At 36.1% G+C, this 18,378-nt stretch overlaps 1 protein-coding gene across 1 annotated transcript in view; it reads left to right on the plus strand.

Annotated features, from left to right (window-relative positions):
• ADAMTS19 (ADAM metallopeptidase with thrombospondin type 1 motif 19) overlaps window positions 1–18,378 on the plus strand; it is a 130,909-nt gene that overhangs the window by 90,598 nt on the left and 21,933 nt on the right. Inside the window, exons 14-19 of the mRNA XM_066182515.1 lie at window positions 2,833–2,960; window positions 3,659–3,779; window positions 5,762–5,842; window positions 12,588–12,745; window positions 13,446–13,599; window positions 16,357–16,492. Coding sequence (XP_066038612.1) covers window positions 2,833–2,960; window positions 3,659–3,779; window positions 5,762–5,842; window positions 12,588–12,745; window positions 13,446–13,599; window positions 16,357–16,492 — 778 coding nt within the window. The remainder of the gene's footprint in view (window positions 1–2,832; window positions 2,961–3,658; window positions 3,780–5,761; window positions 5,843–12,587; window positions 12,746–13,445; window positions 13,600–16,356; window positions 16,493–18,378) is intronic.

Raw genomic sequence — 18,378 nt, forward strand, 5'->3', positions numbered from 1 at the left:
CTAGAATATTTTGTCATTTATTCCTACTAAATTTTTCCTTCTTAATAGGTAATAACTACATCTGAATAAAAATCCAGGCAGCTTTTTCCTTTTTAATCATAATGGTAGTATGAAGTGACTCAGAAATGCAGCTTTCTAGAGTAACGCTCCATCATTAAACATGCATATATCAGTTATATTTTTTACCTACAAAGCCAAAAAGACAATGCAGATGTTGTGATTTTTTTTTTTTTGGAGGAAGGAGATAACTTCTAGCTTAACACTGTATTTCAATATCAGTGTTTGATTTGGCAGCAATGTTTGGATAATCTGTGCTGTAAACTTCAGTAACACTTCTGTAAATCCTAATACCTATTGTATGCAAAGTCCTGGCATATTGTATGCATGCTTCCATGCAACAAACTTGCTTATGTACCATATCATTAGGAAAATGCTCAAGTATGAGTATAGATCAGACTTACACTATCTGCAATAATAACATTGGTGTAAAACATCAGTATCTAGAAAACGAATTCCTTCTTGCTAGAAAAGTGATCAGTAATTTCCACTCCACTGAATCTTCTATACATTTTTGTGGTTTAATTTCTTTAAATTAAAAACAAACAAAGGAAAAAGCACAACAAAAACACATCAATTATGAAAACAGTTGACTTGAGAACTGCGCAAAATCATAGCAAGCTAATAAAGAAAACCCTAGAATGACACAGGAGTAGTGTGTGTGCTTCCAAATTTTAAGGAGTTAATTACTATAAATTGTCTTTACTCTTGAAACAATTTATTAGAAAACATAAATCATAGAAGAATGTTTTGCTATTCACATATTATAATATATGCCTAACTCAAGAAGGTACTTTTCTTTTCTTCTAAGCCTTTTCTCAAGGTGCCAAAGAGATTTGTGATTCTATTTTCATTAGGCTTGTATGTTAGCTCATTTCATTGTAAGAAGAAACTCTCTCCAACTATTACATAGGTGCTTATCAAGTAAATTAGTTTTGGTTTGTTTTACTAAATTTCGTTTTAACACAGGATCACATGATTTATATCCTAAAGGTTTAGGTCTGTCTTTGAATAATATGATTTCATTCAGATGAAAAAATCTTGATACTCTCCTGTGCCATGTTAATGAGTACAGATGGTTGCTGTCATCTTCCTTTATTCTGAGTGATCCTGTCATCTTGAGGTGTCCCTCAGGAGAAAGAAAAGTGGACCAGCCAGAGAGTGCCAGTATCCCAGTATACATTATTCTCAAGTCCTTAATTGTTTGCTCTCTTAACGGACACTAACTGTGCACCATGTCCAAAATAGTTGCTGTATGAGATCTCCTGTAGTCTCTTGAAGTTGTCCGGTGTTATTTAGTCTGGCTCTTTGAGTTCAATGTCTTTAAAATAATGTTAAGGTCATGAATCATATATTCCTTTAAAAAATGCTGATACATGCTTAAAGCCCCCAGTTCCCCCCAGGGAACTTTGAGGTTACTATTTAAGGAGTATAACTGGAATGCAGAGGACACAAACACAGGCAGCTTTTTAGCTGGAGCTGGCTTGTGTCTGACTAGCTTCATATGTGGGCAGAAGAGATCACATCTGTTTGTACCGGTCCTCTAGTGATACCCTGAGGCTCTGTCAAATTTAGTAATTTAAATGTGCCCAGATCACTCTTTGTTGTGTAAGTCAGCTGGCACAAAACTCCTCTGTCTGTACTTTTCTACTCCTTTGCATGCTAAAACTACTTTTTTGAAAGCAGTCCTTTGCAGATGGCAATTTCCAGTCTAGACTGAGCTGGTGCTAGTTAGCACATGCAAAAAAATGTGGCATAGACTGTTTTGCAGTTCAGCTGTATAGACAGTAGAATTCCAGTGCCCCTGAAAGTTTCCTGGAACTGTTTAATTTACTAATAAAAATGCACTCCAGGAATCTAGAAGTCAGTATGAAGTCAGAGTGGCTTAGTTGTGTCCAAGTGAAATCAGTTTCAGGTTCTGGACTGACTTTTATCCTTTTAAAAATCTGCAACAGATTTAGGAAAAAGTTCTGAGTCAATACATTTGCAAACAAAGATATGTCATTTTGTACTCAGTCATTTTGACTACTGAGAAGAGACTTAGTTTCTTTTATTCACTGTGACTTCCACAGTGATGAAACAAACTTCATTGTGTATAAATGTGGCCATTAGAAATACATGGATACATTGAAAATTACTAAATTTTTATGCTGTTTCATAATTTGAAATGATTTACAGAATGTTTTAGAAATTTAGGAGAAAATTGCTTGAACTTCATAAAAATGTTAAGAGTAATGTTTCTAGGTTCTGTGGGGTTTTTTTGTTTTCTCTTGTGGTTGTTGCCGTTTTTAATGTGAGCTTTGTAAATTCATATCTTTTTCTTCCCAGGGGGTGTCAGTTACTTAATTTTTTTCTACTTGACCTGCACAGTTAGGAAGTCTGGAAAATGTTAAGTTTCTTTTTTAACCAATATTTATGATGTGCCAAAAACATAGAAGAATGAAAGTATAGATTACAACCAAAATATTCCAACAGCTGTAATGTGTGTATGCTTAATTGCAACGACGAGCATAACATGAGCACTATATAGGCCAAGATTATAGCAACAACATGCTGTAGGAAGAAGAAAACTCAGGTTTTTCAAACAGCTAAAAAATGGATCAAAAATGGATCATTTTTTGTTTTCCCTGTGTCTGAGACAACTTCTTATGCTAGTGTAGATGCATGCCACACATAAGCATGTATCAGTTTTAACAGTAGTGTTGATGGTAATCCTGTATTTCTAAAGTTCCCTTTTTCCAATAATGCACATTTTTTCATCCATTGCTGCTACAGAAAAGCCATGTGCTTTATTCTGTTCACCGGCTGGAAAGGATCAACCAGTTCTTCTAACAGAAAAGGTGATGGATGGCACTTCCTGTGGCCAGCATGGGCTAGATGTCTGTGCAGATGGTAGATGCCAGGTATGAATTAATTGTTTTGATCGTGAGTATACAGGCACACACCAAGCACACATACATGTTAAGACTTCTAAAGGTTTTTATTTTGTAACAGACTGGCATATTATTATATTTGCTGCTGTTCTCAAGCTACCTCTGATATTAATTCATAGAAATGTGTCCAGCAATAATGTGGAGATGCTTGAGTAAACTTAATTTGTATTAAACTGAATGCTTTTTAGCAAAACATGGATATAATTTATATTTACTTATTCTAGACCTGTTTATGCCCTATTCAGAATAAATCCTTAGGCTGACATTAAAGCCAGTTTACCATTGTGGGCATAGCAAAGAGCCATCCCTATTTTGATTAGAAAGCAGGAGAGGCACGTTGCATTCTCTTAGTGGGAGGGGCTGTGGGGTGTGTGTTGCACAGTCTGGTGTGCCACAGGTCCCACCAGGAGATGCGAATGCAGTTGTGTTTCTCTTGGAGAGCAGCTGGTAGAGTTAGCCAACTACATAGGAAGAGTGTGTGCAGCAATCTGCATAAAGTCACAGGGATGGGATGGATCTCTGCCATGAGCTAGTGCAACCCTCATTTTGGCAGGGCTGAGTCGTGCTGGCTAGGCACCTTGCAGAAGGGTGGGGTACCTGATACTAAAAGCAACTTTATGAAAAATGTGGTCTGTCTTTCAATAGCTTTTTTTTTTTTTCTCCCACAGAAATTTGGCTGTGATGGTATAGTAGGATCTCTGGCTCGTGAAGATCATTGTGGTATATGCAATGGTAATGGAAAGTCATGCAAAGTTATTAAAGGTGATTTTAACCATACCAAAGGAGCAGGTAATGTCTGTTTATTTCAAGTACTAAGGAAAACAGTGGCTTTTTGATTACTTGGGGCATTGGGAAATTTAAAAAGCTACATTTCTTAAAATTATGCAGACCCTCAAAAGAACTTTAGATCTAGCTTTTTAAAGATGATAAGACACTGAGGATAAGAATGCATAAATGTTTTAAAATTCGTTGCAAAATTATTGCACATTATTTCAATTGCTAAGTGAAGGAAATATCTTACATTAGGATACACTCTATTTCATAGGAGAGACTGATTTTTAAGGGATACAAGAAGTGAGGTTTGTATTTTTAGCAGAGTGTTGTAAATTCTTTTAGTGTTTAGATTAATGTAGTGTTCTTCAAAATTAATATACATATTATAATTTTTTTAATCTAGAGTAATGTTTCTAAACTAAGGCAGTCAGTGAAAAATCATAAAGCCGAATGCATGAAGAAGTCTAATACCTCTTCATTACTCATTATTTTATACTAATAATAACACATCATAGCAAGCCACTAGATTTTATAATGTAAAATGAGCATGAGCTATCCAAATGCTGCTGTGATCTGTCCTGTGAATGGGAATAATTTACTGGCTCCAGCACAATAATGTTGACAGAGAACTGAAATCCTAGTAATGTGCATCTTGCACCATGTATACAAGTCTTTTCTTTGAAACAGCATTTGACCAACTATCAGCATTTGTTTGCCATTACACTTTCAGTTTCTTGAGTAGAAAATGTGCAGAATTTAGAGGTGGTAAGTAAATCACATCAAAAATACTGTAATTAGAAGCAGACAGCATGTCTTTGAAAAATAAAGGACTTCAGTGGGTTTTAGACTGAAGTGTAATACTTTAGGCAAGAGGGGAAAGTTAGGCATAGTCTTCCAATATTTATGTCTAGCCCTCTCAACCAGAATGTAAGTCAACGCAATGATCCCAAATCCCAGATGAGTCTGGAGGACTACAAGATATAAAAAACAGCAAAGAAGGTTCCTGCTAATAAAATTACATTATGTCAACTCTCTTCTATTGCTAGTGTGAATATCCACACGCTTCCAAGTTTTTTGGGGGTGCTTTGTCAATCCTCATTATTGTGCTATTGCCATCTTAACACCTGTGTAAGTTTTTTTCCTTCTCAAGAAGCTGTAAGCAATATTGAGAAAATGTTATTAACTCTTATAGAAATGAAAGATGCTGCTTTAATTTTTCACAGTTCAGGTTTATTGAAAAAATGCTGTAAATTCTAAACATTTTGTTGTAGAATATCACATAGCTATGCATAATAAAAGATGGGTATATTTTTTCCCTTTGTGAAGTTTTACCTGAGTAATCTAAAATATGTGTTTATTTATTAATGACATTCCTGCCTGCACAGTGGTTTCCACCTGCATTGCCTTTCCACTGTGTTTTACTTAAAGCAAATTGTTCAACATCCTTAGTCCCACACTATCAAGAAACAATCTCAATTTGAAGGAAATAATTAATAAGTAGATTTCAGAACCAAAGCCTATTGTAACAGGGTTTGAATATGTTAAATCAAGAAGGAGGAGATGGAGCAAAAAATACATAAACTAAAAACCAAGCAGCAGGAGAATGCTTTGCTTTTAGTACCATACCATTTGTCTTTTCATGCTGAATGAAGCTAAAATTCTTTTATAGTCATCTGGTGGTTATGATGACACTGAACTACTTAGCCAGAAATAATTTCACCTGCTCCAGCCCCTATCTTCAAGCCTCACTAGTTCTTGCTGTTTTACTGTGCCATACTCTTTTAATTATGTAGCACTGTATGTGTATTACATATAATGCACAGTTCCATAACTTTTCTTCAATTTTGCAAGAATCTTCAAAATATTGCTGTATAAATTTTAACTTGCTACATTTAAAAAGCAAAATAGGGGAGAAGAAATGAGAAAATATACAAGATGTACTTTCCTATGCTTTTCCATTTTTCTGTTTAACTTGGGACATCTGGTCTCATGTTTAGGTTATGTGGAAGCTTTGGTGATACCTGCAGGAGCAAGGAGAATCAAAGTTGTGGAAGAAAAACCAGCTCACAGTTATTTAGGTAAATATTATGTGTGTTTTAGTGTTAATGTCCTGTTTTGCTCAACACTGAAAAGTGCCAGCTAAACATGCTTTTGTCATTGAGCAAAGCTCTGAGTAGAAAAATAGATCTGTGAAAAACTTGTCTAAGAAACTGAACGAATTATTACAGAACCATTTTTAATATAGGTCTTGTTTTGGACTTTTGTCTCATTTTTTAATGTAATATTTTAAACACTGTATTTAGATAATTTAAAAATTGTCTGTGCATACTTGCACATTTTCATTTTTTATATGGAAAGCACATTAAAACTACTGAAAATAATTTTATTCTCAAAGATAAAATAATCTGTGCTCACACCACAAGAAGACAAACACTAGGCAATATATTCACTGACAAAGTCAAACAGAAGTTCTAAAATTAGACTGGAAAAGCAGAAAAGTATTTCTTTGCACTATTTTGAATTGTCTGAATCTTCTAATAGGCAAACTTTATCACAGTGATTTTTTTCTTTTGGTTTTTCCATTTAAATGAAATTGTCTTTCATTGACTAAAAAAACAAGCGTTTATCTTTTAATGAGGTCTGAAGAAGTTGTGTAGGAGAGTACACTTTGTTACCGTTATTGTTACAGGGTTGAAGCAAATACATGAAATAGCATAATTGGTATTGTTTTGTGCAGTGCTCATATTTAAATTGGGAGAGACACAGTGTGAGAAATAGGACAATGATATGAAAAATTTCCTGGTTTGGTCACTGTTCTGAGTTATGTTCATAAATAATATTTACATTTTAAGAAATGTTTGAGTATTCTCAGTACTTCAGTTGAGAGAATGTTGAAGATGATAAATCTTAATTATGGCCGTTTAGGTTATCAGTGGGTGACAGCTGGTTTGCCTTGAGGCCTGCACCTTCCCAGGAGATTTAGAGATCTGGAATATTTAATTTTTCCCCAATGAACCACAGACATGGATGTGTAAGAGTGTTAAAACAATAACTGAGGTTTGTTCTTCTATTGACATGTGTGGAGACTAAAAGTACTATTTTTTTCTATTTTACTGGTTTATGTCTGAATGAGGATCAGCCAATATTTGTCTGCAATATCTTTTGCTGAGCCCTACACCTTTTTTTTTTTTTTTTGTAAGCTTTTGTGGGGACCCAGTAACAGGTCTGTTGCTGTATCTTGAATCAAAACCTGTGTTGTTGCACTTTTTTTTCTTTTACAGCACAAGGAATTTAAACTTTTTTCATTGACAGGTTATTTTGAAAGCATCAGAATCTGAATTGCAAAGGAATGGTTTTTGAATAGTCATAGCATAATGAAAGTTTTGGGGTGAGAGCTTAAGTCTTTAATCTTAGAAACAAGATTTTTCACAATACTCTGGTTAAAAATGTGAAAGGTAAAACAGATTGAATTCTTTCATGTTTCTGATTGGTTTTCTGTCTTATAGTTCTTCATGTTTAGTTTTATGTGGCACCATTCTTGGTTCTTTACTTGAAATTAGTCAATACAGGCCAACACTATTTCTGTTTTAATAATTGTCATAAACATATTTTAGGATAAGGTTTGGAGATAATATAGCTCACTACACTAATAATAATTGTGTAACTGGAGATAAAGTGTAAGTACAGCATATTCTAACATACACTAGTAGCTGTTCCTAAGAAGGCAATTTTAATTGAAAGAAGATTTGATCTTTGTTATACAGCACTGGTCAAATACAGAAGGAGTCAAAATACAATTCCCTTCTCTGGCTTTACTTGATAGTCAGGAAACAGAATCATTATGGTCTGGAAACTGCAGTGATTTTGCTAAATTGATAAGTAGAACTACAGCCCACACTAGCAACATCATTAGATAATTGTGTTGTTGAAGCAAGTGTTCAGAGCAGATATCTTCTTTGTGTGAAGTATATCAACACAGACCATGGGAACAAGAGCTCTGGCATTGCAGAGGAAAAGACAAGGTAAAACTTGTAACTGTGCAGTTGACCTGTTGACAACTGTCCTGTCTCTTCACCACTGTGGAGATGCAGGAGCAGTGATACAGCCAAACAAGGTATTCCTCCCTGCTGAAATTGTACTGGAAATAGAACAAGAGTTTGTGATCCTTCTTTTATCAATGAAGTATTCAAGAGTGGGGATTTTATGTAGTGGTACAGTGAATGAAGAGTGTTTATTTAAGTAAAGAGTATTTCCTAAAGTATAAACTTACTAATTTTTGAACTAAAATTTATTATTTTTAGATATAACTTTTTATTTATTTTTAAAGACTGAACTAGCAGTGGTAACACTGTTTTTAACCATTTTTGAGACTTGGTTCACTATCAAATACTTAAAAAATATTTTAAGAACAGCTATAAGAAGTTTGAAGCATTATCTAGATTCCTACCATAGAAGATAACCCTTTTCTGTTGCTAAATTTTCATTTATATTTGGCAAGTGTTACAAGTTTTAAAAAAACATTTTTAATATAGAATACAGAAAGGAAAATTGAAATATTTCTGTCTTAGAAGCCCTAGGCATTGAAATTAGAGAGTTCATTCATGAGGGACTTGAATAACAGCATGACAGATGCAGGCTTTATAATGAAATAGTGTGATGGGTTAGTGGAATATAACTATAGAAATTACTTACATTCCTTACCCTGAAATTCTTTTGTGCCAATCAGAAATGAGAGAAACTGTTCATTTTCAGCTGAGCTAAAGAAATGGCTTAGCTGTCATTGTTCTCAGATATGTGATCAGGCTACCTCTGGGGTATAGACCCTTCAGATCTGCAAGTGTAACACAATATGACATTGTAATTGCCAATGCTCTTATAGGCATCCAGGCTATAGATGTTTAGTGTTCCATGTGATTTCTTTCATGAAATGCTTCCTAGTTAAAAAAAAAGAGCATGTTGGGCCACATTTTGAGACAGGAATGTGTGGGAAAGTATATGGTGTCTGAAAAATTTTGAATGCCACATTTCTGACAATATTAGTAGTTTGAAAATACCTAGAACCAAATCTGCAATCTTTGCAGAGAGTGTAATTTCAGATTTCCAGGGAAACCAGTTGAGAACCTGGTCCCATCTCCACCCCCCCGAGCAAAGCAGAGACCAGAGTCCATCGAGACTAAACATGTTTTCCTTTCATATATAGAGGACCATAGGAAATGGTTGAGAGCCTATGGGTAAAAATCATGGGCGAGACCAACAAAGGAAACTTCTTTGTTGGCAGTTACTACAGGCTGCCTAACCAAGCAGTCTGTTGATGAAGTGCTCTTACTTCAGCTACAGGAATTGTCGTGCCTGCAGTCTCTGATCCGGCTCAGGAATTTCAGTAACCTGATATCTGCTGGAAAAACAGCACACCAAGCTGTAAACAGTTCAGGAGACTCTTGGAGTGTATTGAGGATAATTTCCTAATCAAAATTATAAACCAGAGTAATAGTGCTCCTGGACCTTGTTGGTTGCTTCCCAACACAGATGAACTATTTAAAGAGTTTGGTGGCAGCCTAGACTGCAATGATCATGCCCTGCTGGAACTCATGATTTTTAGGGATATGGGCCAGGTGAAGACTAAAGCCAGGACTTTATGAGAGCAAACTTTCAGTTGTCTAAGGAATTTATAGATGGTACTGCCTGGGAAACTGCCATTGGGTGTACAGGAGCAAAACAGAGCTGGCAGTTCTTTAAAGATTTAGGATAATAGTTTTTAATAACAGTTAAGGATAATAATTTTTCCTAGATTGCAAAACTCTTGATTATTCCAAAATATAAGAAATCGGGCAAGGAAGGCAGGAAAATAGCATGGTTGAGTAAGGACCTCCTGGTGAAACTGAAGTGCAAGAAGGGAATGCACAGGCTGTGGAAGCAGGGACATAGATCCTGGGAAGTATTTTGGGATGCTGCTTCTATATGTGGGGATATGTTCAAGACAACTAGGGTGCAGGTAGTGCTGATTTTGGCAAGGAATGGGGAGATTAATAAGGGTTTCTACAGGTTTTTAGTCAGAAAAGGAATAGTAAAGGAAATATATGCATCCACAACACACACTGAAAAATAAGACAGGAAAAACTAATGACAGTGGGCATGAGGAAGGCTGCAAGTGCTTCACAAATTTTTGCCTCAGCTTCAGTGATAAATACTTTTTCCACATCTTTCAAGTCCCTCAACATCAGGGCAGGGAATGGTGGAATGAAGTTCCTCCCATCATAGGTCAGGTTTAAGACCACCCAAGGAACCTGAACATACACAAATATATGGGACCTAATGAGATACATCCCATGGTGCTGAGGGAACTTGCTAATGTAGTTATCAAGCCACTCTCTAGTATATTTGAAAAATCACGGCAGCCCATTGAAGTCCCCGGTGGCTGAAGAAAAGGGACTATTGCACCATTTTTGTAGAGGATAGGATAATAAAGAGAGCTCTGGCAAGCAGCAATCAGTCAGCCTTAGCCCTGCTGTTTTCAAAAAGTAACTTGTATCTCAAGTCTTAATGTTCTTAAGGGACACCTGATAACCTGACTGGAAGTGAAGCAATTACTTCCTTGACAAAAAATATCAGTGGATGTAATTTCATGTAGAATTTAATTTCAGATATCTTTTACATTTTCTATGGAAAAGTAAAGGTCATTCAAAATGCCATTACTTTGATACTTTTCTGGAAATATGAGTACATTCTGGACAAAGCAGAAAAAAGAATTCAGGAAGGTACTGTGGTAGAGTGGTTTGTCCATATTAAAAAAAGAAAAAGGATTAGTAGGTACTGATTTACCAAGTGGAGGGCCAGAACCAGGGCACTGTTGCTCCCCACTGAGAAATGGGAGATGCAATAGCTGACTTATGATTTGTTGTATCTTTCTGGCTGTGTGGTCTCTCACACCTCACTGTCATTGGAAGGGTGTATATAGTCCTGGCACAGTAATTAAAAAATACGTTGCACTCATCACCATCACTTATATGTCATTGTTATGATGGCTGTTTTATGCTCTGCAGAGATAGAGTTGTAGTTAGTCCCCTTGGTTTAGCACTGAAATTGTGGTTGTGGTTACAGTTGCGAAGGCTTTCCCAGTCCAAGTTTTCTTTGGTTGTCTTGTCAGTTGTAGGTGTATGGCTTGAATTACCTGAGGGAGGATGTCTTGTGTTACGAATGTTCTTCCTATTTTGGGTTACTTTGTACAGAACAACCTCCTCTGTCAAAAGTTAAGAATAGGAATATGTGTGCAGTATGGAATAAAACTCGGTAAACTTGCTTACAAAATGGTGTGTGACGGAGTCAGGAACAGAAACTGCAATGCCAGAATCCAAGTCCAAATTTAAGGCTTGAGGACACGCTTTCTGACTCTCTCTAAGACCAGTGATTCATATGAGGAATCTGAAAGAAGAAAATCCAAGACCTGGCATATTTCTATATTCTGAGCTGGTATTCCAGTTTCCTGCACATGTCTGCGTGCTATGGCACATGCGTTCATTTTAAAGACCAGACAGAAAGATTTCTGCTGCTCTTTGGGGAGAGGATCCTGCTCCATCTGAGCAGCATGACCCAGCTGGACCTTGGCATGTTTGAGTATATTTTTTTTTAATTTCTCCACCAAGAAGAGGATTAGCTCCAACAGTTTGAACACTAAAGAGAACTTAATTACCATTAACAATTGAATGCTTAAACTTTAATACCAGATTTTAAGTCTTGTATAATCACTGGTTCTTTTTAGTACAAGACTGTTACACAGTGTTAATGGATTTTATAGTCTTAACATCTATTATGCAGTGCTGCAGTGGTACACATCAGTGGTGTCTTATTCAATTGGATTCCTGCCAGTTCATAGGCCTGTTGCCATTGTTTCCCATAGAAACAAAACACAACAGTATGAGTATGAATAGGATGATTGCAGGAGTGACTCACATTAACTTACAGCTTTAAAAAGGGAAATTTTGGAACATGTGGAGGTTCTCTTACAACCGTCTGATGCCAAACATGCAATTTCAATGAAGTCAAATGTGTAAAACTTCTTGTACAGAAGGTGTCTTCAAGTCTACTTCACATGATTACTCAGAACTGATGGGAACAAAATAAAATAAAGTAAAACAAAATAAAATTATAAATCATTCACAGAAGAATCTATTCCATTTACTGTAGAAAACTAATGCAAAACCCTTAGTTCTCAGTGTATGGAATATGTCTTTCCTGGCTTGATCATATTTTTAAATATAAATTAGGTCAGCTTGAGAAATGATTCAGGCAAAAAGAACAAGCTTTTCCTATTTGTTAGAAGCATGCAATTACGTGGGGAAAGTGTATAAGGTCTTATCACATTCTAAGGTGCAGAAAAGGCAAGCGTAGGTATTGAAGAGGAAAGAATTCTGAAGTAGATTTCTTTTTTAAAGTTTTAGCCTATTTCCACAACTCTTGAGAGTCCGTGAAAATTTGTGTTTCCCATGCTTTTATGGATTATAGAAATCGCCACTCTTGGAACAGAGAATAGTTCCCTTTGCCTTAAAGCAATTTTTAAAAGCCAGTCAGTCTTCTCAGTCATTAAAACTCTGATATTAACTTCAAGTAATGTAAAATACACACGATTTTGCCAGGCATTCCCTCCAGAAGGTGTTTCTGAAGCACATACCAACTGAAGTTCATGTACAGTAGGATCCATAAACACCTTTGCAATCAGAGTTAGGTGAATTTCACCTGCTTTTTAAATTAGTCGAACAGGAAGTGAGAGAAGAAAATCACTACTCAACAGGCACTTTTTATATTGGGCTTTATCTGTGTATTTTGCAGCTCTTCGGGATGCTGGCAAACAGTCAATCAATAGTGACTGGAAGATAGAGCATTCTGGAACATTCAACATTGCTGGGACCACAGTCCATTATGTTCGGAGAGGCCTCTGGGAGAAAATATCAGCCAAAGGTCCCACAACGTCACCTTTACATTTACTGGTATGACGATTCCGTTTTTTTACTTGATGCCTATGATATAGCATAGTAACTAATGTTTTTTCCAGACTCCTCGAGAGAATGAGATCCATGTAAGATATACCAGCTTTTGTGTTTATATACCTATCTACAAAAGTGGTAAGGGGGGTGGGTGAGGAGAGAGATGTCTGTCAGCCTGCTTGTTAAAAAATGCATTTCAATTCAAGAGCAGTCTTTATGTTATTGGGGCAGGACTGAAGATCTCAGCATTCCTACAAATGTCATAAAAAAACAGAAGTGTCAGGTAAGGAGAGAGATTCAAATTATTTCAGGTGGTTTTAATCCTGGCTGACTATAGCACAGCATCAGCATTTCAGAATTGCAATCACCAAGTTCTCCATGAAGAAGTCAAATTTTTGATGCATTTCAGTGTAGGAGAGGGAAAGTTAATAGACACCATAAAGAAAGAGAGATGATTGGGAATTACTTCACAATTCAAATCCTTTAAATTAAAGGAATTTTCTTAATAAAGCAAAATATTTTTTCCCATTGGCTTGATTTGGATAGTCTAATTAATTTCTTCTAGCAAATCCATTAGGAGGGCTGAAAGGCAGTAGAGCATCAAGTCATTCTGTTGTGCTTTTCAAGATGATCTTGCAGTTTGGAGTTTGTCTGCCATAGTGTCTATGTATGTAGGAAGGTTTTCCTTCTTTGTATCTTTCAGGTGCTGCTCTTCCACGACCAGAGCTATGGTTTACACTATGAATACACAATGCCACTGGATCCTCTCCCTGAAAATCAGAGCTCTAAAGTACCAGAGCCCCTTTTCATGTGGACGCATTCGACCTGGGAAGACTGTGATGCTGTATGTGGAGGAGGTAAAACAAAATAAAAATTTACAAACACGCACACACATATCAAAAATGAATACGTGTGTACAATATGCATGTATATACACAGTGCAAATGTGTGTATGCAATACACACCTATATGTATAAACACTGTATGTTTCTATATAATTACAATTCTGATGGTCAGTTCTGATGGTTGTCTATTTAATACTAATACCATTGTGGCTTGTATGTTTCCATACAATGTAGGCATACATCAGTCTCATGCTTTCCGATTGCACTAAAAATACTATGATAGCTCTAGGAAAAGAGTCATACTAAATATAAAATAGTAACAAAACATGGCAATAAAGCAGTAAAATTTAGACTAACAAGCAAATTCAGGACACAGTTTCCAAGAAGAAATACAAGTGCAAGAACTAGAACAAGAATAGAAATTGCATTCCACTCTGTATTTGGAACTACGGAAGATAAATGATCTGTAAGAGACATTTCAAACCACAGAAAGGCTGAGTCCCAGTCTCAGATCAAATAAGTACAGTTAGTAACATGAGTTGAGGATGATCCAGAAACATATGGAACAAATATTACAACAGCAGATATTAGTATGCGGATGTGATATTTTTCCTATGTTTATTAACCATAAAAAATGTGATTTTGGAAGAACAAATCTGAAAAAAATTTATTGGAATATGAACAATATTGATGTAACGAAAATCTTTCAAACTGTTTTCTATAAGATGTTATTTAAAAAAAAAACTTCAGAGAGTTGGGGTTTTTTTTAATAAATGCAGTGTACAGTGATCTGTTCATACCTTTTCCAATTAGTCAGCCTGTGAACACTGTATTGATTTTTGATACCTGTCTTTCATTCTAACAAACTTGACAGTCATGGTTGCTCTGATCAACAGTTCTGAAAACTGCCGTGCACCTTGTGATTGAATAGGAAAGCCTGGGAATGCTTTTCTTTCTCATAACATCAGCATAAGGAACACAGTGTTCTAGTTCCTCTGACTGTGTGAACAATCCTGGTGTCATGAAAGATTGCTGTAGTTTCCATAAACATGCTTTTTGTGGTTTGGAAAGAAAGCTTCTTCCCTAGAAGGTATTTTGTTCATGGTGCTAGTAGCATCCTCTGATTCTTAGTAGTGCATCTCTGTTTACTTGTGAATTCACAGTTTTTACAGTTTCCTGATGTATTTTTAGAATAATTTTGATGCTACTACAATCTATCATTATTGCCCCAGATATTTCTAAATATTTCTATTATCTGCAGAAATATTAAAATGCAGTATGTTGGTAAGTTATTCTACATTAATGCTTAAATAAATATTTACATGTTTTACTCTAATGTTTATCATTTTTTCTGTTGTAACTGGCCTTCATTTTATACTATTGTCTAAAATAGCTGATTATTACTTATTACAAAGTTCCCCAGAAGGTAAATATTCTGCAATACTACTGAAAGATTTTTCTTACTTTAGAACAAAACTATTTTCACTTTTCTTTTATTTTCTGGCCTAAATATCAGGCAATAATAAAATTAAGATACTGCAGCTTTTACCCTAAGTATTCGTGATTAAAATTTACCATCAATGTTTTGATTAATCTGAATAATAAATAATATAAAAATTATCAATAGTTCTGCTTAAATTCTCAAAGCATGTGTCAAGATAACACTATTGATGAAGCCATGTGGTTTTGTATATTTTTACATACGTAACTGGTCTGTGACCTCCTGTGTTGCAGAAAAGCTTTCTTTGCGTGGGAGAGAATATGAATACATAGATGTATATATAAGTGCAGAAGGAATTGTCAAACATTTCAAATGCTGTGATATGATAGATTAGTTGCATGTGCTCTCACGTACACAAGCGCTCTGTAAAATGTCAGTGGTGGTCATGCACATAATGTGCATTTATAACTTAACTACTCCATCCACAGGCTCATTTTTTGACTTCTGGTGAATGTTCATGTTGAAGCCTGCCTTGCTCATGCATGCAGCCCCTTTGCCAGACAGCGTAAAAGTAATTATAAGAACAAATGATTATAAGCCTGTTTTCTTCTAACTGAGGTCCTGAATTCAAGGATTGCTAGTTTTCTAAAATTTAGACTCCCGTCTAATTGCAAGTTACTGCTTGTGGTTGGTATTACATCAAATTCGAATTTCTAATGCTCCCATGTTCAAGGGACACCGGGCTCCAGACCATGCATCAGGACAAGGATTCTGTACAGAGCATGCACTGGATCTCTGCAGCAGTACTCAGCTTCCTAAATGGTTTTCTGACTCTGCAGATCAGGTCATCTGGCCTCTTTAGTTCATGGGAAATAGTGCAGGCTCCCTCCTGAAGGATGCATGTGCTGATTCCCTTTATCTGAGTGCCAGGCACAATTTGTCATTTCTTTCCTCATTTTATATAGCAATTAACAATCTTACTTCTCTTTTTAGTTTTCTGCGAGCTTTGCTCAGTGCTGGGGTTTCAGTGGTTGAAAAAGAAAATAGTCCAGTAAGAGTAAGGATTTGGCCTATAACTAGTTGCAGGAATAAAGCAGAAAAACTCTTGATGGTGGTGTACAAAGACTAGATTAGAAACTCTCAATATCCCCTACAAACTGTAGGATTTCTTTCAGGTTGTCTGCTAGCTTTGAATTTCTTACACTGGTTTTGTGGTTCTTTTAGCCAAACTGGATATGAAATAGCTGTATCTTTGTCTTTAACCACTTGTATATTCATGGTTTCCTCACAAACATGCTTCTTTTTTTTTTTTTTTTTTTTTTTACTAGGTGAAAGAAAGACAACAGTCTCTTGCACAAAGATTATGAACAAGAATATCAGTCTTGTGGACAACAAGAAGTGCAAATACTTAACAAAACCCGAACCACAGATCCGCAAGTGCAACGAACAGCCCTGCCAGACAAGGTAACAATGATTTGGTTAAATTAAGCAATAATATCTAGATGTAAAAACCTTACAGTGGACTGCTTCTGGCAATGAATGGGCAGTAAATACATTCATCCAAAACGTTATAATGCAAAATGTAGGGGAGAGAGAAATGCTGGTAATTGTTTTTCCTGAGTCTTAATGAAAGAGAGTACTTAAGCACCATCCTGAATCAATTCTTAATCAATAAAGCAGTTAATTCCTTTCCTTGGGAAGCATTCTCACAGACTGATCCGCGCTATAAAACTGAAATTTAAATGCTGTTTATATAAAGACATATATGGGATTTAATCCCATGGTCCTAATTAATGATGTGCTTTAATATTTGGGGCTTTTTTTAAATAAGGCTTCACATCTTTATCTCTTGGTAAACTCTGGGTACCCTAAATAGTAAATAAATAAATAAACGAACCCCTGTTAATCACTCTTCCTACATTTGTGCAACTTGAAGTATAGTGAGCCTGCCCCTTGCTCCTCTCTTTCCTTCCTCTCAGCCCATGAGAGGAAAGTCTTTGTATGTGGGTCATAAATAGACTGATGGTTGAACACTGCAAGAGGCAGGAGGCAGCTCCACGTGCAGCCTGTGCCAAGCAAAGCCCACCCATTACCTACTGGTGTCCCTGCAGCTGAACTGGCAGCCGTCTCCTTGCACTGACTGACGGGCCAGCACAGTGGCTCATTTCACAGTGGTGCCATTTGGCAGCTAAGAACTGTGACTTGAGGAGATCCTCAAGAATTGCATGTAGTTGTTTAAAGCAACTTAGAGCAGGTCCACACCTTTCAAGGGAGGGGGGAGCAACTAGCAGGATCTGGCTAGCATCCCCAGGAGAAAGCACTGGGATCAGTCTTCTGCAGTCATCTGGAGGACAGGTAGATGGCATTTTTAAACAAAATAATGCAAAATAAATTAATGGAAGTACTGTTGAAGAAAGTATGTAAAGTGTAGTAGAAGACATAGCTTTCTTGGAAAGGATGAAGTACTGAAGTTGATAAAATGCAAAGTATATTTAAGGAAGACAAAACCACTGACATTTGGTCTTCCCCAAACTAAGTCATTTACCCTTTGGAAGGATTATTTATACTTCATTATATGCATATTTGAGAAGACCTTTATTTTATTTTACTAACATCTCTGTCCACTTAATGGGTAGAAATGGAATAATCTTTTTCTGAGGCATTGTCTACCCTAAATTTTCAATGGTCTGTGTTTTTTCCAGCTTATTAAGTGAAAATTTTAAAACTTTGCTAATTGATACTCAGGGATGCTGTACTGAGAAATGTGGAAAGATTTAATAATCCATTTTTGACACACTGTAAGCATTCATTACAAGACATTATTAACTTTCAACAGAAATGTTACTAAAGCATACATTTGCGTAAGTACTTATTTGCTCTTGGCATATGGAGAAATATCTTGAAGTCTATTTATTATCTTGACAGTATGATTTGTAAATTGGTTATCTGGACACATAACAAAAAAACCTCTTAGTTAAATGTTTTATTTTCTTGCTACAAATCCATGACAGAAGGCTGAATCAAATCTGTTTCCTAAAAACTCTCTTTGCAAACTAAGTCTCCTTGAAAATACTTGTGTACTGCATCAGGGGCAGAATTGTTTGACTTTTTAAGGGCACATGGCCATAATCTGGATCTACAGAACATCTGGGGAAAATTACGTTCTAAAACGATTGCTCTCCAGGTATGTGTGCTCTGCCAAACTGCATCAGCCTTCCTTGCTGTTGTGATTTAAACCATGCACCCAGTTAGGCCTTACTCTGAAGAACATGAAGAATTGTGGGCTTTTGTGCTTTTTCCAGGGCAATGAGTCTTTCACACTTGGGTGATTCTTGAAGCAGAGTATTTTC

The sequence above is a fragment of the Chamaea fasciata genome, unplaced genomic scaffold (genome assembly GCF_029207755.1).
Source record: "Chamaea fasciata isolate MVZ Bird 193981 ecotype frontalis unplaced genomic scaffold, bChaFas1.0.hap1 SCAF_4, whole genome shotgun sequence".
Classification (NCBI taxonomy): Eukaryota; Metazoa; Chordata; class Aves; order Passeriformes; family Sylviidae; genus Chamaea; species Chamaea fasciata.